Source organism: Bombina bombina, chromosome 2, assembly GCF_027579735.1.
Source record: "Bombina bombina isolate aBomBom1 chromosome 2, aBomBom1.pri, whole genome shotgun sequence".
Lineage (NCBI taxonomy): Eukaryota > Metazoa > Chordata > Amphibia > Anura > Bombinatoridae > Bombina > Bombina bombina.
Genome location: NC_069500.1, coordinates 1,338,876,888 through 1,338,902,607, shown reverse-complemented (window position 1 = coordinate 1,338,902,607; position 25,720 = coordinate 1,338,876,888). Strand labels below are relative to the sequence as shown.

The following is a 25,720-nucleotide window of genomic DNA, read 5'->3' as shown; positions in this document are numbered from 1 at the left end:
ATCCTGGCTACTAGCCTGGGAAGGAGAGGAAACGGTGGAAACACATAAGCTAGATTGAACGACCAAGGCACCACTAATGCATCTACTAGTGTCGCCTTGGGATCCCTGGATCTGGACCTGTAGCGTGGAACCTTTGAGTTCTGACGAGACGCCATCAGATCCATATCTGGAATGCCCCATAGTTGAGTTAACTGGGCAAAGACCTCCGGGTGAAGTTCCCACTCCCCCGGATGGAAAGTCTGACGACTCAGATAATCCGCCTCCCAGTTGTCTACTCCTGGGATGTGAATTGCAGATAGGTGGCAGGAGTGATCCTCCGCCCATTTGATGATCTTGGATACCTCTCTCATCGCCAGGGAACTCTTTGTCCCTCCCTGATGATTGATGTACGCTACAGTCGTCATGTTGTCCGATTGAAATCTTATGAATTTGGCCTTCGCTAGTTGAGGCCAAGCCAGGAGCGCATTGAATATCGCTCTCAGTTCCAAAATGTTTATCGGGAGGAGAGACTCTTCCCGAGACCATAGACCCTGAGCTTTCAGGGAGTCCCAGACTGCGCCCCAGCCTAAGAGACTGGCGTCGGTCGTGACAATGATCCACTCTGGCCTGCGGAAACTCATTCCCTGAGACAGGTGATCCTGAGACAACCACCAGAGGAGTGAGTCTCTGGTTTTCTGGTCCATTTGAATCTGGGGAGACAAATCTGCATACTCCCCATTCCACTGTTTGAGCATGCACAGTTGCAATGGTCTTAAATGAATTCGAGAAAAAGGAACCACGTCCATTGCCGCAACCATTAGCCCTATTACCTCCATGCACTGAGCTATGGAGGGCAGAGGAATAGATTGAAGAACTCGACAAGCGTTCAGAAGCTTTAACTTCCTGACTTCTGTCAGAAAGATCTTCATTTCTACGGAGTCTATTATTGTTCCCAGAAAGGGAACCCTTGTGGACGGGAACAGGGAACTTTTTTCTATGTTCACCTTCCACCCGTGAGATCTGAGAAAGTCTAAAACAATGTCTGTATGAGCCCTTGCTTTGGTAAGGGATGACGCTTGTATTAGAATGTCGTCTAGGTAAGCTGCTACTGCAATGCCCCTCGGCCTTAGCACCGCTAGAAGGGACCCTAGCACCTTTGTGAAAATTCTGGGAGCAGTGGCTAAACCGAACGGAAGAGCCACGAACTGGTAATGCTTGTCCAGAAAGGCAAACCTCAGGAACTGATGGTGATCTTTGTGGATAGGAATATGCAGGTACGCATCCTTTAAGTCCACGGTAGTCATATATTGACCCTCCTGGATCGTTGGTAAGATTGTCCGAATGGTTTCCATTTTGAATGATGGAACTCTGAGGAATTTGTTTAGAATTTTTAAGTCCAGAATTGGCCTGAAAGTTCCTTCTTTTTTGGGAACTACAAACAGGTTTGAGTAAAAACCCAGTCATTGTTCCGCTGTTGGAACTGGGTGCATCACTCCCATCTTTTATAGGTCTTCTATGCAACGTAAGAATGCCTGTCTCTTTATCTGGTCTAAAGATAAGCAAGACATGTGGAACCTTCCCCTTGGAGGAAGTTCTTTGAACTCTAGAAGATACCCCTGAGAGACAATTTCTAGTGCCCAGGGGTCCGGAACATCTCTTGCCCAAGCCTGAGCAAAGAGAGAAAGTCTGCCCCCTACTAGATCCGGTCCCGGATCGGGGGCTACCCCTTCATGCTGTCTTGGTAGCAGCAGCAGGCTTTTTGGCCTGTTTTCCCTTGTTCCAGCCTTGCAATGGTTTCCATGCTGGTTTAGGCTGGGAAGTGTTACCCTCTTGTCTAGAGGCTGCAGAGTTAGAAGCCGGTCCGTTCCTGAAATTGCGAAAGGAATGAAAATTAGACTTATTTTTTGCTTTGAAAGGCCTATCCTGTGGAAGGGCATGTCCCTTTCCCCCAGTGATGTCTGAAATAATCTCTTTCAATTCTGGCCTGAAAAGGGTCTTACCCTTGAAAGGAATATTAAGCAATTTTGTTTTGGACGACACATCCGCCGACCAAGATTTTAGCCAAAGCGCCCTGCGCGCCACTATTGCAAAACCTGAATTTTTCGCCGCTAATTTAGCCAATTGAAAAGCGGCATCCAAAATAAAGGAATTAGCCAACTTTAGTGATTGAATTCTGTCCATGACCTCATCATATGGAGTCTCCTTTTGGAGCGAATTTTCTAGTTCATCGAACCAAAAAGACGCCGCCGTGGTGACAGGAATAATGCACGAAATTGGTTGAAGAAGGAAACCTTGCTGAACAAAAATCTTCTTAAGCAATCCTTCCAATTTTTTATCCATAGGATCTTTGAAAGCGCAACTGTCCTCTATAGGAATAGTTGTGCGCTTAGCTAACATTGAAACTGCCCCCTCTACCTTAGGGACCGTTTGCCATGCATCCCTTCTGGGGTCGACAATGGGGAACATTTTCTTAAATATAGGAGGGGGAACAAAAGGTACACCTGGCTTCTCCCACTCCTTAGTCACTATGTCCGCCACCCTCTTGGGTATCGGAAAAGCATCAGCGTGCACTGGGACCTCTAAGAATTTGTCCATTTTGCATAACTTCTCTGGAATCACCAAAGTGTCACAATCATCAAGTGTAGCTAGCACCTCCTTAAGCAGAGAGCGGAGATGTTCTAGCTTAAATTTAAATGCCACAATATCAGGTTCTGCCTGCTGAGAAACTTTTCCCGAGTCAGAAATTTCTCCCTCAGACAGACCCTCTCTCACTGCCAACTCAGATTGATGTGAGGGCATAACAGATAAATTATCTTCTGCGTCTACTTGCTCATCCTCTGTATTTAAAACTGAGCAATCACGCTTTCTAGGAAATGCTGGCAGTTTGGATAAAAGAGCTAACACCACATACTCTTTACCATCCCCGTGGAGATGCTACTTGTACAGAGCGGCAAAGAGAATGACTGGGGGGCGGAGCCAGAGGGGGGGCTATATGGACAGCTTTGCTGTGTGCTCTCTTTGCCATTTCCTGTAGGGAATGAGAATATCCCACAAGTAAGGATGAAGCCGTGGACCGGACACACTGTAGGAGAAAAAATAATCCTAGGTCAGCTCAGGAGCGTGCACGTGTCTTTAGCCATCTGGCAGTAGTGACTGCAACAATGTTTATAGCAATGTTATACATAGTTGCACACTACTGCCATAGAATTCTAAAGACACGTGCACACTCCTAAGCTCCTATCAGCCTACCAAGAGTACAAAGCAAATGTGATAAAAGAAGTAAATTGGAAAGTTAAAGGGACATGAAACCCAAAAATTTTCTTTCATGATTCAGATAGAGAATACAACTTTAAACAACTTTCCAATTTACTTCTATTATTTCATTTGCTTCCTTCTCTTGTTATCCTTTGATGAAAGGTTTATCTAGGTAGACTCAGGAGCAGCAAAGAACCTAGGTTCTCGCTGCTGATTGGTGGCTGCATATATATATATATATATATATATATATATATATATATATATATATATATATATATATATATATATATATATATATATATATATATATATATATATATATACACACATACACATACATACACACACATACACATACCAATTATCATTGGCTCACCCAAGTCTTCAGTTAGAGACCAGTAGTGCATTGCTGCTTCTTCAACAAATGATACCAAGAGAATGAAACAAATTAGATAATAGAAGTAAATTAGAAAGTTGTTAAAAACTGTATTCTCTATTTGAATCATGAAAGAAAATGTTTGGGTTTCATGTCCCTTTAAGATTGCATTCTCTATCTGAATTAATTAAATGTAACTGATTTTACAGTCTTTTTAAAAGGCTTACTTTCATTTTTTAATCTTTCCCCTATTTCTTTCCATGGTGGGGAGCTGAGAGCGGGAGGTACTGGAGAGATTTATTCCTCCTCCTTTACATTCTTAATCATTTACACTTGTCCAGTACGGCTCAGATTGTATTCCTGTTCCTGGCATGTTTCCTTGTAGCAGCTTGGCTAATTTATTTTCCATTGACCTTTATACTACGGTACAAAATAAGGGAACAACTGGTCTATTTAGATGTTATATTGTCACACTTGAAGTCACCATTATGGTATTTGAGTCTAGGTGATCCCTATTATTTAAGGCAACACAAGTGAAAATTAAACTTTCATGATTCAGATAGGAGTATGCCATTTTAAAAAACTTTCCAATTTACTTACATAAAATGTGCACAGTCTTTTTACATTTACACTTTTTGAGTCACCAGCTTCTACTGAGCATGTGCAAGAAATCACAGAATATACATATATGCATTTGTGATTGGCTGATGGCTGTCAAGTGATACAGGGGGGGGTGAAAATAGACATAACTGAAATCTGTCAGTTGAAGTTCATACTAAGTGCCATTGCATTGTCTTGTTATCATGTATTTGTTGATTATGCAAATCTACTGTATCTACTGTTCCTATAATCTGAAAAATTGCTTAAAAATGTATGACTTCCTTTATTCTGGTTCTTCTATACCTTTCTTGAGAGATTTACCTTTCTCTACTTTTATCTTTACATTTAAAACAAACAAAATAAAGAATGCAAAGATCAAAATGCACTGCAAATAAAAAAATAAATAAAAAAAAACATAATTCATGCTTACCAGATAAATTCCTTTCCTTTCGTAAGAATGTAAGTTAATATGCCAGCCCAATTTTTGGTGAACAACCTGAGTTGTCCTTGCCAATTGGTGGATAAATTCATCCACCAATAAAAAAGTGATGTCCACAGTACTGAACCAAAAAAAGCTTAGATGCCTTTTTCAAATAAAGATAGCAAGAGAACGAAGAAAATTTGATAATACTAGTAAATTAGAAAAATGCTTAAAATGGCATGCTCTATCTGAATCACGAAAGAAAAAATTTGGGTTCAGTGTCCCTTTAAATATCCCTCCCACTTCCTCATTACCTCAGTCATTCTGTCAAGGGAACAAGGAAAGGAATTTATCTGGTAAGCATAAATTATGTTTTCCTTCATAAGATAGGGAGAGTTCCCTGCTTCATTCCTTACTGTTTGGAAAACTATACCCAAGCTCCAGAGGACACTGAATGAATAACGAGAGGGAACAAAAAGGAAGAGGCGGACCCTATTCTGATGGCACCACAGCCTGCAAAACTTTTCTCCCGAAAGCGGCTTCAGCCAAAGCAAAAACATCAAACTAGTAAAAATTAGAAAAAGTATGTAAGGAGGCCCAGGTAGCCGTCTTACAAATCTGATCCATAGAGGCCTCGATCTTAAAGGCCCAAGAGGAAGCCACTGCTCTACTGGAATGAGCCGTTATCCTCTCAGGAGGATGATGTCCCGCTGTCTCGTAAGCTAAGCGGATGACATTCCTTAACCAAAAAGATTGGGAAGTGAAAGTAGCCTTCTGCCCCTTATGCTTCCCCAAATAGACAACAAAGAGGAAGATTGTCTAAACTCCTTAGTAGCCTAGAACTTCAAGGCAAAAACCACATCCAAATAGTGAAGTAACCGTTTCTTCGATGAAGGAGGATTAGGACACAAGAAAGTTACCACAATCTCTTGATTGATGTTGCAATCTGACACAGCCTTAGGAAGAAAACCTAATTAAGTACGTACAACTGCCTTATCTGCATGAAAAATAAGATAAGGGGGCTCACATTGCAAAACAGAGATCTCAGAAACTCTGCACGCAGAGGCAATAGCCATTAAAAAGTGAACCTTCCAAGATAATTAAATGTCAACGGAACGCAGAGGCTCAAACGGAGCCTGCTGCAAAACACGAAGAACAAGATTTAGGCTCCAATGAGGAGCCCCAGATCTAATCACAGGTCTGATCCTAATCAAAGCCTTAACAAAAAGGACTGCACGTCTGGAAGCTCAGCCAGCCTCTTGTGCAATAAAACCGTCAGGGCCGAAATCTGTCCTCTCAGGGAACTAGCAGAAAGGCCGTTCTCCAGTCCATCCTGGAGAACAGATAAGATCCTGGCAACCTTAACTCTGTGCCAAGAAAAAAACACGCTCTAAGCACCAGAATAAGTAGGTCCTCCACCCTTTGTTGTAGATACGCTGAGTAACTGGTTTACGAGCATGAATAAGTATCAATGACACTCTCAGAGAAACCTCTCCTTTGCTAAAACTAAGTTTTAATCTCCACAAAGTCAGCTTAAGAGAAGATATACGCTCCTGCTTGATGCAGGCCACCACTCGAGGAAGAAGCGGTAATGGAGGAAAAAGATAGGAGTTTGAACCTCCAGGGCACTACTAGTGCATCTATTAAATCCACTTGGGGATCCCTCGACCCGTACCTGGGTAGCTTGGTATTGAGACGGGACGCCATGAGATCTATCTCCGGCGTCCCCCACTTGCTGCATATATCTGCAAACACCTTGGGATGGAGAGACCATTCCCCTGGGTGGAAGGATTGCCTGCTAAAAAAAAATCCGCCTCCCAGTTGTCCACACTCGGAATGTGGATCACTGATAGTGAACAACTGGCCCTGGCCTACTCCAAAATCTGAGATACTTCCTTCATTGCCAAGGAACTTCTCGTTTCCCCCTGATGGTTGATGTAAGCCACCAAGGATATATTGTCTGATTGGAATCTGATAAACTGGGACGAACCCAGAAGTGGCCAAGCCTTCAAGGCATTGAAGATTGCCAGTAGTTCCAAAATTGATCGGGAGGGAGGACTCCTTCTGAGTCCACAACCCCTGTGCCTTCCTGGCACCCCAAACAGCTCCCCATCTTGATAGGCATGTCCCCGTAATCACAATCTTCCAGGATGGTCTTAAGAAGCACGCCCCTCGGGACAGATGATCTGGACAGAGCCACTAAGAGTGATTCTCTTTACCAGCTGTCTAATACAATCTGTAGAGACAGATCAGAATGATTGCTGTTCCACTGTCTCAGCATGCACAGTTGTAAAGGTCCGAGACGGAACCTGGCAAAAGGAATGATGTCCATGCAGGACACCATGAGACCAATCACCTTCATACACTGAGCCACAGAGAAACTCAAGGAGGTCCGGAGGGCAAGACATGCCGAAGTTAGCTTGCAATGTCTCTGGTCTGTTAGAAATATCCTCGTGGATATGGAGTCTATTATAGCACCCAGGAATTCTACCCTGGGACTTGGGATAAGAGAACTCTTTTCAAAGTTTACCTTCTAGACCATGTGATCGAAGAAGACTGAGAAGGGACTAGAGTATTCTTCAGTAAGACGACAAGATGATGCATGCACCAGAATATCGTCCAAGTATGGGGCTACTGTAATACCCCGAGTTCTGGCAACGGCTAGAAGAGCCCCCAAAACATTTGTAAGGAGTCTTGGAGCAGTAGCAAGGCCAAACGGAAGGGCAATGAACTGGAAGTGCAGGCCCAGGAATGCAAACCTCAGGAACTGAAAGTGTTCCCTGTGGATTGGAACATGAAGGTAAGCTTCCTTTAGTTTGGGAAGGCCAGTTTATGACCACTATAGATCTGAAGGAAGGATGGACCTTATCGTCTCCATCTTGAAGGAAGGAACACTGAGAAATTTGTTTAAGCACTTTAGGTTCAGAATTGGGCGGAAAGTTCCCTCCTTCTTTGGGACCATGAAAAGATTTGAATAAAACCCCAAACCTCTTTCTTCGATAGGCACTGGGACAACAACTCCTAAGGAGTATAGGTCCCGAACGCACCCTAGAAAGGCATCCCTCTTTTCTGGTCTGTAGACAGGTTCAAGAGTAGGAATCTGCCCCTGGGCGGATAACATTTGAAGCCTATCTTGTATCCCTGAGTATGACCTCCAGGACCCACGGATTCTGTACATCCCTGAACCAATCGTCTGAAGAAAGAGACAGTATGTCCCCTACACGACCCGATCACGGATCAGAGCTGCCCCTTCATGCTGATTTGCTTTCGGCTGGCTTCTTATTCTGCTTGGACTTATTCCAGGACTGAGCCGGTTTCCAAGTATACTTGGGTTGCTCGGGCTGCTTTCCCTGCATCTCCAGACTAACTTTCATCAATACTCTCACTGAGAAATTGAAATGACTACTTAAAACTCCAGTCCTATCTCGAAGGGCAGATACCCTTCATGTCTATTTGTTTTCGGCAGGCTTCTTATTTTGCTTGGACTTATTTCAGGACTGACCTGGCTTCCAAGTACTCTTGGGTTGCTCGGGCTTGGAGGAGGATTGTTGTTGTTGGGATTTGTCAGAACGAAAATTAGAAAATTGTCATCCCTTAGACTTGCTGTTCTTATCTTGCAGTAGGAAGGCACCCTTGCCTCTGGTAACTGTAGACCAAATAAAATCTTTCCCTTGAAGGGAAGTGAAGAGAGTCTGGATTTAGAAGTCATATCCACAGATCAAGAACTTCAACCAGAGCGCCTGGCAGGCTAGGACCACAACCTGTACTTTTTTTTTTTTGGAAACTGGGTACTGGCAGACAGCTGCCAGTACCCAAGATGGCCCCCAATAAGCCAGAGGGGGAGGGTTAGAGAGCTGTTTGGGGGGGATCATACACAGCAGCATATGTAAATATGCTTAAAAAAATAAAAAAAATTCAAAGATACCGTTTATTTTAGAACTGGCAGACTTTTTGCCAGTACTTAAGATGGCGGGGACAATTGTGAGGTGGGGATGGGAAGGGAGCTGTTTGGGAGGGATCAGGAGGTGTGATGTTTCAGGTGGGAGGCCGATTTCTACACTAAAGCTAAAATTAACCCTGCAAGCTCCCTACAAACTACCTAATTAACCCCTTAGATAGCTTAGAGGAGAGAAGGGAAAGAGGTGATATGATAGCAACTTTCAAGTACATTAAAGGGTTTAGTAAAACGGAGGCTGTGGGTATTTTACATAAAATGGAAAATTCAAGAACAAGGGGTCATGAGCTCAAGCTAAAGGGTAGTAGATTCAGGAGTAATTTGAGGAAGCACTTCTTTACAGAAAGAGTGATTGATTTATGGAATAAACTTCCTCAAGAGGTAGTAGCAACAAACACTGTGGGGGACTTTAAAAATGCATGGGACAAGCATAAGGCTATCCTACAAACTAGATAAGTTTATACTGTTAGGTAAGGTCGGGCAGACTTGCTGGGCCTATGGCTCTTATCTGCCGTCAATATCTATGTTTCTATGTTTCACTGATAGCCATAATACACGTGTGATGCGCAGCAGCATTTAGCAGCCTTCTAATTACCAAAAAGCAACGCCAAAGCCATATATAGTATGTCTGCTATTTCTGAACAAAGGGGATTCCAGAGACGCATTTACAACAATTTGTGCCATAATTGCACAAGCGGTTTGTAAATAATTTCAGTAAGAAACCTAAAATTGTGTTTAATTTGATAGTATTTGGCGGTGAAATGGTGGCATTAAATATACCAAAATGGGCCTAGATCAATACTTGGGGTTGTCTACTACACTAAAGCAAAAATTAACCCTACACGCTCCCTAATTAACCCCTTCACTGCTGGGTATAATACACGTGTGGTGTGCAGTGGCATTTAACGGCCTTCTAAAAATTACCAAAAAGCAAAGGCAAAGCCATATATGTCTGCTATTTATGAACAAAGGGGATATCTGAGAAGTATTTAAAACCATTTGTGCCATAATTGCACAAGTTGTTTGTAAATTTCAGTGAGAAACCTAAAGTTTGTGAAAAATTTTGTGAAAAAGTGAACAATTTTTTTTTATTTGATCGCATTTGGCGGTGAAATGGTTGCATGAAATATACCAAAATGGGCCTAGATCAATACTTTGGGATGTCTTCTAAAAAAATATATATACAGGGAGTGCAGAATTATTAGGCAAGTTGTATTTTTGAGGATTAATTTTATTATTGAACAACAACCATGTTCTCAATGAACCCAAAAAACTCATTAATATCAAAGCTGAATAGTTTTGGAAGTAGTTTTTAGTTATAGCTATTTTAGGGGGATATCTGTGTGTGCAGGTGACTATTACTGTGCATAATTATTAGGCAACTTAACAAAAAACAAATATATACCCATTTCAATTATTTATTTTTACCAGTGAAACCAATATAACATCTCAACATTCACAAATATACATTTCTGACATTCAAAAACAAAACAAAAACAAATCAGTGACCAATATAGCCACCTTTCTTTGCAAGGACACTCAAAAGCCTGCCATCCATGGATTCTGTCAGTGTTTTGATCTGTTCACCATCAACATTGCGTGCAGCAGCAACCACAGCCTCCCAGACACTGTTCAGAGAGGTGTACTGTTTTTCCTCCTTGTAAATCTCACATTTGATGATGGACCACAGGTTCTCAATGGGGTTCAGATCAGGTGAACAAGGAGGCCATGTCATTAGATTTTCTTCTTTTATACCCTTTCTTGCCAGCCATGCTGTGGAGTACTTGGACGCGTGTGATGGAGCACTGTCCTGCATGAAAATCATGTTTTTCTTGAAGGATGCAGACTTCTTCCTGTACCACTGCTTGAAGAAGGTGTCTTCCAGAAACTGGCAGTAGGACTGGGAGTTGAGCTTGACTCCATCCTCAACCCGAAAAGGCCCCACAAGCTCATCTTTGATGATACCAGCCCAAACCAGTACTCCACCTCCACCTTGCTGGCGTCTGAGTCGGACTGGAGCTCTCTGCCCTTTACCAATCCAGCCACGGGCCCATCCATCTGGCCCATCAAGACTCACTCTCATTTCATCAGTCCATAAAACCTTAGAAAAATCAGTCTTGAGATATTTCTTGGCCCAGTCTTGACGTTTCAGCTTGTGTGTCTTGTTCAGTGGTGGTCGTCTTTCAGCCTCTTACCTTGGCCATGTCTCTGAGTATTGCACACCTTGTGCTTTTGGGCACTCCAGTGATGTTGCAGCTCTGAAATATGGCCAAACTGGTGGCAAGTGGCATCTTGGCAGCTGCACGCTTGACTTTTCTCAGTTCATGGGCAGTTATTTTGCGCCTTGGTTTTTCCACACGCTTCTTGTGACCCTGTTGACTATTTTGAATGAAGCGCTTGATTGTTCGATGATCACGCTTCAGAAGCTTTGCAATTTTAAGAGTGCTGCATCCCTCTGCAAGATATCTCACTATTTTTGACTTTTCTGAGCCTGTCAAGTCCTTCTTTTGACCCATTTTGCCAAAGGAAAGGAAGTTGCCTAATAATTATGCACACCTGATATAGGGTGTTGATGTCAGACCACACCCCTTCTCATTACAGAGATGCACATCACCTAATATGCTTAATTGGTAGTAGGCTTTCGAGCCTATACAGCTTGGAGTAAGACAACATGCATAAAGAGGATGATGTGGTCAAAATACTCATTTGCCTAATAATTCTGCACTCCCTGTATATGTCAAGGGATATTTAGGAATTCCTGACAGATATCAGTGTTCCAATGTAACTAGCGCTATTTTTGAAAAAATAATGGTTTGGAAATAACAAAGTGCGACTTTTACTTATTGCCCTATAACGTGCAAAAAAGCAAAGAACAGGGTATTTCTAAACTCAGGACAAAATTTTGAAACTATTTAGCATGGGTGTTTTTTGGTGGTTGTAGATGTGTAACAGATTTTGGGGGTCAAAGTTAGAAAAAGTGCTGTGGTCATTAAGGGGTTAAAAAAAGTTTCCAATTTACTAATATCCAATCTGCTTTGTTCCCATGGTATTGTTTGTTGAAGAGATACCTAGGTAGGCAACTGGAGCAATACATGGCAGAAAATAGATCTGCCATCTAGTGCTCTTGCAAAAGGATAATATTCTTGCAAAATGCTACCACATAATGGTACAGACATGTGCACACTCCTGAGCTTACATCCCTGCTATTCAACCAAAGATACCAAGAGGGCAAAGAAAATTTCATAGGAGTAAATTAGAAAGTTGTTCAAAATTGCATTCTCTATCCGAATCCTGAAAGAAACATTTTGGGTTTCATGTCCCTTTAAAGAACAAAGTGTATTTTACCACTATGTCTAATCCATAGCCATCTCTAGCTAATAGATTAAATAAATTTATAAAGAACAGCACCATTTGATTAATTGCCATCAGTCAATATTGTATCCTATCATTGGCTCATGTCATGATATATCTGGCTGTGAATGTAAATAAAGAGATTTGTTTAATGTGTTAGCTCAGTATGTCATTAGTATTTGATAACAGGAGTTGGAAATACTAGGCCTCTTTTGAACATTTGTTATGGTATTTAATACTAGGATTAATGCAGAGTAAGCAGGAATAGGGAGGGGCCTGTCTTTTGTAATTAATAGTTAATGAGAGCATGTATGTTTCACTATAATACTATAATGGCCCTTAAAATAAACATCTGAAAATTGTAAGGACAGAAGATACAATATGTAAAGCAACAGCAATTAGTCTCATTATGCTAAATGTATTTACCTTTTGAAAAAATGCTGAAAACTCTGTGGTTGCGTCACCGGTTGCAGCTTTATTTCTTAAAGCCATCTCCTCTATGGTGTCTTGCAAAAACTTGGCTATTTCAAGTTTTGCCCTTAGCTCCTTCTTCAACTTCTCATCCTAAAAGGGAATAAATTAAACTGATTACAAGCAATAAAAATCACATAGGATAGCATAACACACATAGGATCACACAGAACTTGCTTTACAAAGACTTCTCTGCAAGTAAAGTCATAAGTACTCAATGGCTAAATGTAAATGACATTTACAATCTATGCCCAAAATAAGTCAATTTGTTGTGTGGGTGGTTCTCAGTTGTTGCTCAGGTCTGAATCAGCACTAAATCCGTATACATACAAATTGCAACATTGAATGCCATATTGGTGAAACCAGCAAAAAATGCTACCTACAAATCAAGCTGCAAAGACATTCCATCAAAATCTACAGTGTGTTTTGCACCCCAGTGGGCCATTTCACCCAGAGAGAACAATCCATAAGAAAAATAGATGCTCATTACTTTGTGTTTAACTCTTTTGGTGAGGTTAAAGTTGCACTCAGGAGCGACAATACATTGCCAGCTCTGAGCAATATGTGGCTGGCAAGCCAATCAGGATCATCATTCTCATGTGGTGACAATCACTGCCTGGGAACACCATGAGAACATGCTTGGTGCAACTTTATATATCAAAAAGAAAAATATGAAAAGAAAACCTATAGGCACTCACTTGGGAAAAGGGGGTGCTTGGGGGACCAAACTTAAAACTTGGCTTTTAATAAGCTTATAATAAAATAAAGGTAACATTACCAAAACAGTACTGTGTTAAAAACACTTAATAAAGAGGTCCATTGTGGAGTTTTCTGCGAAAACAGAAAGAGATCCCTACACAATTACAGACTATGATTTTGTGACGCACCACAACCGGATGCAAATAGGGGTGGGCTTAAAGTCATATACTATTGCAGAAAGACAATCCACAATTATTGTCTTAAAAAAAAGGTATAGGGCATTATCCACAGCAGTATAAACAATATGAGGTATGTAAAATATGGATAAGTGAGTAGAATGCTAAATTTAAAATTAAACAGCATACAGGGACAAGCAGATAGGTGTACGCCTGACGCACGTTTCACCTGAGCAATTTCAAAGGTGTGAGCAGCCCTATTCACGTCCTTTCTTTAGGTATTCAATCAAAACGCATTAGAGGGAAACACCTCTTTAATTGGATCAAAGAGAAAACCAATCACCCGCTAGCACTCGTGCATCTTTGTTACGCCCCTAAACTACATCATGCTGGGTGTGTGTGTGTGATAGCAGGTGTGGATTGGCTGGAGGACTGCTGTTATGAACTAGTGTAAATAACGTTTATATGCAATAACAGAATTTATGCTTACCTGATAAATTACTTTCTCCAATGGTGTGTCCGGTCCACGGCGTCATCCTTACTTGTGGGATATTCTCTTCCCCAACAGGAAATGGCAAAGAGTCCCAGCAAAGCTGGTCACATAATCCCTCCTAGGCTCCGCCCACCCCAGTCATTCGACCGACGGACAGGAGGAAATATATATAGGAGAAATCATATGATACCGTGGTGACTGTAGTTAGAGAAAATAATTCATCAGACCTGATTAAAAAAAAAAAAAAAAACCAGGGCGGGCCGTGGACCGGACACACCATTGGAGAAAGTAATTTATCAGGTAAGCATAAATTCTGTTTTCTCCAACATTGGTGTGTCCGGTCCACGGCGTCATCCTTACTTGTGGGAACCAATACCAAAGCTTTAGGACACGGATGAAGGGAGGGAGCAAATCAGGTCACCTAAACGGAAGGCACCACAGCTTGCAAAACCTTTCTCCCAAAAATAGCCTCCGAAGAAGCAAAAGTATCAAATTTGTAAAATTTGGCAAAAGTGTGCAGTGAAGACCAAGTCGCTGCCTTACATATCTGGTCAACAGATGCCTCGTTCTTGAAGGCCCATGTGGAAGCCACAGCCCTAGTGGAGTGAGCTGTGATTCTTTCAGGAGGCTGCCGTCCGGCAGTCTCATAAGTCAAACGGATAATGCTTTTAAGCCAAAAGGAAAGAGAGGTAGAAGTCGCTTTTTGACCTCTCATTTTACCAGAATAAACAACAAACAAGGATGATGTTTGTCTGAAATCTTTAGTAGCCTCTAAATAGAATTTTAGAGCACGGACAACGTCCAAATTGTGTAACAAACGCTCCTTCTTTGAAACTGGATTCGGACAAAAAGAAGGTACAACTATCTCCTGGTTAATATTTTTGTTAGAAACAACTTTAGGAAGAAAACCAGGCTTAGTACGCAAAACCACCTTATCTGCATGGAACACCAGATAAGGATGAGAACACTGCAGAGCAGATAACTCTGAAACTCTTCTAGCAGAAGAGATTGCAACCAAAAACAAAACTTTCCAAGATAGTAACTTAATATCTACGGAATGTAAGGGTTCAAACGGAACCCCTTGAAGAACTGAAAGAACTAGATTTAAACTCCAGGGAGGAGTCAAAGGTCTGTAAACAGGCTTGATCCTAACCAGAGCCTGAACAAATGCTTGAACATCTGGCATAGCTGCCAGTCGTTTGTGTAGTAAGACAGATAAAGCAGAAATCTGTCCCTTTAGAGAACTTGCAGATAATCCTTTCTCCAAACCTTCTTGTAGAAAGGATAGAATCTTAGGAATTTTTATCTTGTTCCATGGCAATCCTTTGGATTCACACCAACAGATATATTTTTTCCATATTTTATGGTAAATTTTTCTAGTTACAGGCTTTCTAGCCTGAATCAGAGTATCTATTACAGAATCTGAAAACCCACGCTTTGATAAAAACAAGCGTTCAATCTCCAAGCCGTCAGTTGGAGGGAAAACAGATTCGGATGTTCGAATGGACCCTGAACAAGAAGGTCCTGTCTCAAAGGTAGCTTCCATGGTGGAGCCGATGACATATTCACCAGGTCTGCATACCAAGTCCTGCGTGGCCACGCAGGAGCTATCAAGATCACTGAGGCCCTCTCCTGATTGATCCTGGCTACCAGCCTGGGAATGAGAGGAAACGGTGGGAATACATAAGCTAGGTTGAAGGTCCAAGGTGCTACTAGTGCATCTACTAGAGTCGCCTTGGGATCCCTGGATCTGGACCCGTAGCAAGGAACCTTGAAGTTCTGACGAGACGCCATCAGATCCATGTCTGGAATGCCCCATAATTGAGTTATTTGGGCAAAGATTTCCGGATGGAGTTCCCACTCCCCCGGATGGAATGTCTGACAACTCATGAAAAGCGTCTGGGGGCACCGGAACCTCTAGGAACTTGTCCATCTTACATAATTTCTCTGGAATGACCAAATTGTCACAATCATCCAGAGTAGATAACACCTCCTTAAGCAGTGCGCGGAGATGTTCTAATTTAAATTTAAATGTCACAACATCAGTCTCAGCTTGATGAGAAATTTTTCCTGAATCTGAGATTTCTCCATCAGACAAAACCTCCCTCATGGCCCCTTGAGATTGGTGTGAGGGTATGTCAGAACAAATATCATCAGCGCCCTCCTGCTCTTCAGTGTTTAAAACAGAGCAATCGCGCTTTCTCTGATAAGTAGGCATTTTGGATAAAAGATTTGCTATGGAGTTATCCATTACAGCCGTTAATTGTTGCATGGTAATAAGTATTGGCGCACTAGATGTACTAGGGGCCTCCTGTGTGGGCAAAACTGGTGTAGACACATTAGGGGATGATGTAGTATCATGTTTACTCCCCTCATTTGAGGAATCATCTTGGGCAATATCATCATCTGTGGCATTACTGTCCTTACTTTGTTTGGACACTATGGCACACTTATCACATAAATTTAAATGGGGAGACACATTGGCTTTCATACATATAGAACATAGCTTATCTGATGGTACAGACATGTTAAACAGGCTTAAACTTGTCAACCAAGCACAAAAAACGTTTTAAAATAAAACCGTTACTGTCTCTTTAAATTTCAAACTGAAAACACTTTATTACTGAATATGTGAAAAAGTATGAAGGAATTGTTCAAAAATTACCAAAATTTCACCACAATGTCTTAAAGCATTAAAAGTATTGCACACCAAATTTCAGAGCTTTAACCCTTAAAATAACGGAACCGGAGCCGTTTTTACATTTAACCCCTATACAGTCCCAGCTATATGCTTTGCTGAGACCCAACCAAGCCCAGAGGGGAATACGATACCAAATGACGCCTTCTATAAGCTTTTTCAGTGATTCTTAGCTCCTCACACATGCATCTGCATGCCTTGCTCTCCAAAAACAACTGCGCATTAATGGCGCGAAAATGAGGCTCTGTCTATAACTAGAAAGGCCCCCATCTGAAAAAGGTGTCCAACACAGTGCCTGCCGTTTTTCTAAACGTTCCCCAAGATTATAATACCAATTATTAGTTAGAATCTGCATAATATGCCTAGTAAAGCAATCGTTTTAGCCCAGAAAAAATGTCTACCAGTTTTTAAGCCATTTTTGAAGCCCTTTATTCTTTTATGTTTAACTAAGAAAATGGCTTACCGGTCCCCATGAGGGGAAATGACAGCCTTCCAGCATTACATGGTCTTGTTAGAAATATGGCTAGTCATACCTTAAGCAGAAAAGTCTGCTAACTGTTTCCCCCAACTGAAGTTACTTCATCTCAACAGTCCTGTGTGGAAACAGCAATCGATTTTAGTTACTGTCTGCTAAAATCATCTTCCTCTTACAAACAGAAATCTTCATCCTTTTTCTGTTTCAGAGTAAATAGTACATACCAGCACTATTTTAAAATAACAAACACTTGATAGAAGAATAAAAACTACATTTAAACACCAAAAAACTCTTAACCATCTCCGTGGAGATGTTGCCTGTGCAACGGCAAAGAGAATGACTGGGGTGGGCGGAGCCTAGGAGGGATCATGTGACCAGCTTTGCTGGGACTCTTTGCCATTTCCTGTTGGAGAAGAGAATATCCCACAAGTAAGGATGACGCCGTGGACCGGACACACCAATGTTGGAGAAATAATAGTCAGCGGTTATGTCTAATCGTATGTTTCATCCATCCTACTAAAGAGACCTCCATTAGTAATAATTTAGAGTACACTGTTCACAGAACTCATTACTAATTTGTAATAAGGTTCCATCCAACCCTTTAGTGTACAGAGATCAACTAGTAATTAGCCACTTTGTGAAAAATAAAGAGAATGAAATGTGCTCCGTGTGTGTGTGTGTGTGTGTGTGTGTGTGTGTATGTATATCTATCTAATATTATATATATATATATATATATATATATATATATATATATATATATACTCTCAATGTGAAAACAATTGAAATATACCCTAGAAGAGTAAGAAGGATTAACAGCTTCTTTAACTGCCACCCTAAAAGTTGCAATTTAAGATATGTTGTAATGTCTATGAGGGAGGTTAGAAAGAGACTAGGTGAACATTAGGAATGCTACAAAAGACCAAGAAAAAGTAAAGAAATTGACCCCAGTTGCAAGACATTTCCTAATGAAACAACAGTAAACCTGACCTAAAATGCTTTGTTTTACAAAGTGTCCATCTAGGTATTAGAGGGGGTGACAGAGAGATTGCTACTACAAGCCGAAAGCAAATGGATGTTAGGCTCAACATCCTCCAGCCTAATGGTCTGAATGTGCAGATAATATACAGCTCTTTTCTATAAATATTAACCCTAGTGAATGATCATTTCTGTCACCACACTACCTGGTGTAAAAAAAAAAAATCACATTAAGCTTATTGTAATTTTGCTACCTTATTGGTAGCTCTGTTTGCAGATGCAGGGATAATAAATGGTAGAATATTGTGTGTATGTACATCTGTGGGATGATTAATCTTGAAGTAATGCAGCACCTGAACATCGTTTAATACACTGAATACTCTAGAATCAGTGGAACCTGGATTAATTGTATATATACCAGAATATGTTTTAGAATTTTGTGCATTATATTAGTAACATAATAAATACCCATGCATGAAGATAGTGGTGACAGCATACAAAAGTGTTTAATATTAACAATATTTATACTAATGATAAGTACCGTGAAATGTGTATGTACGCAATAAAGGGTGGATGGAACCTTATTACAAATTAGTAATGGGCTTTATGAACAGTATACTCTGACCGGATCGGCTACTACGTAAGTGGTGAAGTCAGAATACCACTAAGGTTCTGTAAATTATGACTATGTTTTCTCTGCCAAGAGACATGGAGGTCTCTTTAGTAGGATGGATAAAGCATATGATTAGACATAACCGCTAACTATTAGACCATATATCGCATATAAACGCTATTCCCACTAGTTCATAACAGTGGTCCTCCACCCAATCCACACCCGCTATCACACACACACAGCATGATGTAGTCTAGGGGCATAACAGAGACACACGAGTGCTAGCAGGTAATTGGTCTTCTCTGTGATCCAATGTAAGCATCATATTAAAGAGGTTTGTCCCTCTAATGCGTTTTGATTGGATAATGAATACATAAAGAAAGGACGTGAATAGGGCTGCTCACGCCTTTGAAAAAGTTAAAGCGAAACGCGCGTCAGGCGTTCACCTGTCTGCTTGTCCCTGGATGCTGTTTAATTTTGAATTTAGCATTCTCCTCACTTATCTGTATTTTACATACTTCATATCTGTTTATACTGTTGTGGATAACGCCCTATACCTTTTTTAGACAATAATTGTGGATTGTCTTTCTGCTATCGTATAGGACTTTAAGCCCACCCCTATTTCCATCCGGTTGCGGTGCGTCACAAAATCATAGTCTAATTGTGTAGGATCTTTTTCCATTTCGCAGAATACTCCACAATGGGCTTCTTTATCCTATAATTAGTTTACATTGGGCTATTATACGGTTGTTGTCTGTTTAGTAATGCTATCTAATTTTTTATTAGATACTTTTGTATCTTTTTGGAATCAGACAGTGAAATACAGCTATATGTTTTAAGTGCTTTTAACACAGTATAGTTTTGGCACTGTTAGCTTTATTTTATTATAAGCTTTTTAAAAGTTAAGTTTTAAGTTTGGTCCCCCAAGTGAGTGCCTATAGTTTTTTTTTTTTCCTATTCTTTTTGACATAATCTCGTCATACCCGGGCAACCCCCTCACTCTCACCCTAGGATTTGATGAGTGTATGGGTACTACTACTGGGACTTCATGTTGTAAATAGTTAAAGGGACAGTCTACACCAGAATTTTTGTTGTTTAAAAAGATAGATAATCCCTTTATTACCCATTCCCCACTTTTGCAAAACCAACACTGTTATATTAATACACTTTTTACTTCTGTGACTAACTTGTATCTAAGCATCTTCTGACCGTCCCTGATCACATGACTTTTAGTTATCTATTGACTTGCATTTTAGCCAATTAGTGCAGTGTCTGCCACTAGCCACGGGCGTGATCACAATGCTATCTATATGGCCTACATGAGATTGCTCTCCCCTGCTGTGAAAAGTAAATAAAATAGAGGTGACCTTCAAAGGCTTAGAAATTATCATATGTGCCTTCCTAGGTTTGCTTTCAACTAGAATACCAAGAGAACAAAGCAAAATTGTTGATAAAAGTAAATTGGAAAGTTGATTAAAATTACATGCCCTATTTGAAAAATGAAAGTTTTTTTTGGACTTGACTGTCCTTTTAAGCATCTCTTTAGCTTATATCGCAACTTTATATATGTATGAATGACCATTTTTAAAAAAGGCGAGTCCATGTCCATATGTGGGATACCTTAGAGGTTAGGGGTTGGCATGTTAAATTTCCTTTTAAATAGACAAGCAATAAGCCAGCAATAAATGTACAGTTGCCTAGCCTGTAAACTGATATATTAAGGATTTACTTCACCATGCCAAAAACTTTACTACTTTTTTTTTTTTTTTTAATAATACTTTTTTTTAAGATGTGCAAAATCTTTTTAATTATCATCATCTGTAAGTTTGATTATTTCCCATCCAGCCACCATCTACAAATCCAATGTGCTTTGGAGCCATAAGCCACAGGTCAAAAAGCCATTAAGAAACACTGACTAAGAGAGATCAGAGCACATGAGCAGCTCTGCCATGCCTTGTGGGTTTATTTTTTTCATGCCGTATGGTTGCAAAGCGAATTGGATAAGAGCTGACAATGTCAACTCCAGAAGAAAAAAAGCATTTGCAGAGGGTGGGAAAAAACTATGTTTGTGCATCTTTACAAAAGAAAACAAAATGACAAAATGAAAGTACTATTAAAATAAAAAGATAGATTCAAGATTTAACTTTCACATACAATAAACTTAAAGTGTCAGTAAACTTTAAAAATAATGTTATATAATTCTGCACATAGTGCAGAATTATATAACATTATAATAGCCAAACATTATAAAACATAATGTACCCTATTCATTTTTTTAAAAAAACGCTGTTTTACAGACCCGCTCTCTGTACTCTGCTGAGCAGGTCTGTTATATTTAGTCAGCGGATCGGGCCAGCTGTATAGTCACAGCCCGGCCCAACCGCGCCATAAGACTAAGTGGCGCGGTCGGGCCGGGCTGTGACTATACAGCTGGCCCAATACGCTGACTAAATATAACAGACCCGTTCAGCAGAGTACAGAGAGCAGGTCTGTGAAACAGCGTTTTTTAAAAAAATGAATAGGGTATATTATGTTTTATAATGTTTGGCTATTATAATGTTATATAATTCTGCACTATGTGCAGAATTATATAACATTTTTAAGGTTTACTGTCCCTTTAACTATTACTTTAGGTCATGGAGGCATGTGCTAGGAAAGCTAGAATGTCTCAAAGTTTAATCATTTTTTATTTATACATTATGATTTGTGTGTGTTCAAACTAAATGTATTCATTTTTAGGCCTTTCTTTTGGTATTCACAGCTCATTCTTCTATTAATAATTACTTTGGCTTAGAATTAAAAAAAATCTATAATGTAATTCCAGGTGAGCTCATATTTAAACAGGCAATTATTAATTATTAACTACAATTTAAGGTTTAATAATACAGTCAATTATAAGAGTAGCGTGCTTATAAATATTAGCTATTACCTTAGTTGAGGATGTTTCAAATGTTGAAGGTAACATACTCGGGAACAGTTTTAGCGCAACAGGAAGCAAGAACTCCATGAAAGGAACGATAACGAAGACCAGGAAAGGTACAAGACGAAAGAGGTCAGCGCATATCCTAAGAAACTGTTAAGGAAAAAAAAAAAAAAGTACATTTGGTATTAATGGATCAGTCTACTCCAGAATTGTTATTGTTTAAAAAGATAGATACTGCCCATTCCCCAATTTGCAGACTGCAGACTGCCCCCTTATTTCAGTTCTTTTGACAGACTTGTATTTTAGCAAATAAGTGCAGACTCTTGGGTAACTCAATGGGAGTGAGCACAATGTTTGTTAATATGGCACACATGAACTAGCAATGTCAAGCTTTAAAAAACTGTCACAATGCACTGAGATAAGAGGAGGCCTTCAAGGTCTTAGAAAGTAGCATATGAGCCTAACTTGGTTTAGCTTTCAAAAAAGAATACCAAGAGAACAAAGCAAATTTGATGATAAAAGTAAATTGAAAAGTTGTTTAAAATTGCATGCCCTATCTGAATCATGCAAGTTTAATTTTGACTAGACTGTCCATTTAATTTTCCTAACCCTGCAAATTGCAATTGATGATGTCTCAATATTCTACTGGTTTCATTTTAGATAATCTATAACATATTAAACTAACCCTATTGTGATCAAATATTATAAAAAGAAAATAAACTTTGAGAATTAAAAAGACAGACACTTGGTCTAGACATTTGTCACTGTTTTGATGATGTGACTAAGGCAGATCTTTAGTTATAACTTTCATGCTTCTGGACAATCAAGATGAGAAAAGGGTGTGTGCAGTGTTATAGTTGGTCAGTGGCATATACCTAAAAAAAGATGCATGTTTTCTTACCACAAATAGCTTGTGATGCAGCACCTTATGTCTTTGCAAATTGTAACTTTCACAGTAGTGACTTTTAAAGGGATATGAAACCCCAATTTTGTTTTTCATGACTCTGATAGAGTATGCAATTCTAAACAGCTTTCCATTTATTTCCTTAAATATAAAAGAGAGATAGATAGATAGATATAGATATATAAAAGATAATTTCCCATTATCTTGGCTCACCAGAGTAGCACTAACTAAAGATAAGATTTACTAAGCAGTAGATTAACCTAGTAAATGATGCTGAAAATAGGTACACTTTGTTTAGAAGTAACCTTATCTGTCAAATGTCTCAGCAAAGGTATAAATATCAAGGTGATTAGCGGAGATGACGCTGTAAACAATCCACCTACATACAGAACTCTTTGCCAGAAAACGTCAAATGTGAGGCTGTAGCAGAATCACAAGAAGCATGCAAGTCTGCTGTCATATCCAAATGACATGTTTCTGCCCATTCCAGATAAAACTGCTCAACTGCCCTAGAGGATTTCTACAGCAGAATTACATAAATAAAAACATCAATTAATCGGTCGGTTATTTTTTCGATTAATCAGATTTTAAAAAAAAAAATCAATATTTTTTTCCCTAGATTAAAAATAAAATCCACATACTGAGTGTTACAAATATAAACTTCAGACTAAAACTTTACATTAATTAACACAACTGTCCAATTTTTTTGCAGCAGAAAATATTTTTATAATTAAGCAAAACAAAACCACAAACTGTTTGAAAAGAGGTAGAACTAGAAAGCTGTAGACTATCACTATTTATAACATTCTCTTATTAATTATTTCAGAAACTATGCATTGAAATGCAAACATGTCAGCACGCTCCTGGCTGAGGCTGGCTCTATTTTTGCAAGCTATGTTGCCTGCAGAATTGAAAAGGCGCTCAGATGGTGTTGAGGTGCCTGAGATGCATAAGTAGGATTTTGCCAATTTCAGCAAGGTGGGATATTTATCTTTGTTAGCTCTCCACCAATGCAAGGGCCCTCTTAAAGTAAGCATGGACTTCATTCTAACATAAAAATATCTTAAATATCTATATGCAATGGTAAATAACCAGCTATAAAGGTAAGGAAAAAATATCTAGTCTGCTCTTAAAATAACAGATATATACTTAGAGGTTTAATCTGGTACATATTACAATTAATAAAAAAATATTTACAAAAAAAAAAAAATTAAAAAGTCAAAAGCACTGACTATATATCAATAACAGGACAAAGCCTTACACATTTATCTATACAGTACATATAATCAGCAATAGCAAGCGATCCGCTAATAATTGTGCAAACAGATAATAGTGCACATCAATTCAAATAACAACTCCCATCAATCTAGGGTTCGGTGTAAATAATGAAAATCCAAATGTACTTCCGTGCTTCACAGGAATGAAATAGTATCAAGCAGCATATTGAAAAATATCCAGTAAAAGGAAAAAAGGTCACCAGCCGCAGATAAAATAAAAGGTAGAGACTTTATTTGGGGTACATAATAAAAACAAAGAGGAGCCGAAACTCCATAAGGTAAAGGTCAGGGTCACAGCAAAAAGACCGCAGACATGTTTCGCGTGAATAGTTAACCCCTTGAGGAATAGGAATTTCAGAGAAAAACTTTCCCAAAAGACCGGAGAATGTTTAGCATTTTTGTTATCACTACATTTAAACAGAAACAGAGCCTTGTTTTGTTTACCTATCGAAACTATTTATTTTATTTTTTATTTTTAAGTATACAACTCAAGGTACTGATCTAGGCCCATTTTGGTATATTTCATGCCACCATTTCTCTGGCAAATGCGGTCATAAAGAAAAAATTGTTAACTTTTTATTTGCCCACAACTACTGCAGTCATAAGACAAATGGTTGTAAACAGTTATCTGGGGTTCCTTTTGTTCAGATATAGACATGCACGGCTTTACAATTACTTTTTGGCAATTAGAAAGCCGCTAATTGCAGCTGCGCACCACACTCTGTAATTCCCGGCAGTGAAGGGGTTAGTTAACTTGTAAAATAAATAATATAGTAATGCAGGGATTACCCTTCCCCACCTGGCACTTCCCACCACCTTGATCCCTACCAAATAACTCCCCCCCCCACATCCTCCTTTAATCCTTTATTTTTTGTCTGCAGTGTATGGATCTCTCCTCAACACTCCCACCTCCCTGATCCCTCCAAAACATAGTGCAGAATTATAGATTATTTTTTACGTTTACTGTCCCTTTAAGGACAAACTCCCCAATAAAGTACCATCCAAGTGCGGCCTGCCTACAGATCTGAAATGCTCTATTAGCTGCTATATTCTACACTGGTAAAACCTCTATTTTCAAATGTGCTTGAAAGTCTGATCCCAATAGGACACAAATTTGGTTTGAAATTATTTATGGTCAAAAAAAGGACACTACACAGTCCAAATTTTTGTATGTGAGGTTATTAGAAGGAGCTACAAACATACATATATTATATCCTGTGTGTAAAAAAATATATATATTATATTTTTTATTAAACAATATCCACATATATTCTAAAATCCAAACTTTTTTAGTTAATTTTTTTCTGAAAAGTAAAATTATTACAGATTCTCTGCCTGAGTCTTTGGTTTAGTGTTTTTGTTATAAAATGCAAATAATAAATTGTCTATATTTTCTTTTAAAACAGCAAATATTACCTTTCTGATTACAGTATCTATTTGATGGTACTATAAATAAAAGTATTGGAAATGATATAAAACTACCTTTAGGTTACATGGATAAGCTGTATTATATGTAAACATTGCCTAAATGACATAATAGATTGTTGTTTACACTTGGTCCCATCACCTCTCCAAACTGTCAGATGCAAATATTCCAAAATCCGGTTACTTTTATACATTTGCCCCAAATGCCCCCAAAATACTATCTATTGTAGTTTTTAAAAAAAATTAAAAGATATCTGCGTCTTTATTTTGTAATAAAAGTACTGCACTAGGCAGTATTTTGGGGTTAATGCTTAACCAAGCATTGCGGTTAACTTGTAATACCAGCGCACAATTTAGTGCAAAGGTATTACAAAGTGGAACGCTAATATAGTTTTCATGAAAGCGATATATAGCGCTCCACTTGTAATCTAGCCCAAAATAAGAACTCAATTTTGTAACAAACACTGTTCTAGATAGGGAAGACGGTAGATGCTTTTTGGTTTGACCTGTACTATAATGTGTACTATGAATCGGACAGTTTTGACTTGACAGGTATGTTCGTACATATCAGCAGAATCAAAAACACAGATGACCATCACCAAGAGCCTCACAAAAACGTTTTATAACTAATGCCCATCCAAGCACTAA

At 39.3% G+C, this 25,720-nt stretch overlaps 1 protein-coding gene across 2 annotated transcripts in view; it reads right to left on the bottom strand.

The window, feature by feature from the left end:
- LETM1 (leucine zipper and EF-hand containing transmembrane protein 1) overlaps nucleotides 1-25,720 on the bottom strand; it is a 164,484-nt gene that overhangs the window by 119,212 nt on the left and 19,552 nt on the right. For both annotated transcript variants that reach the window (XM_053704219.1, XM_053704220.1), the window contains exons 4-5: nucleotides 21,473-21,616; nucleotides 12,367-12,504 (exon numbers count right to left, since the gene is read on the bottom strand). In XM_053704219.1, coding sequence (XP_053560194.1) covers nucleotides 12,367-12,504; nucleotides 21,473-21,616 — 282 coding nt within the window. The remainder of the gene's footprint in view (nucleotides 1-12,366; nucleotides 12,505-21,472; nucleotides 21,617-25,720) is intronic.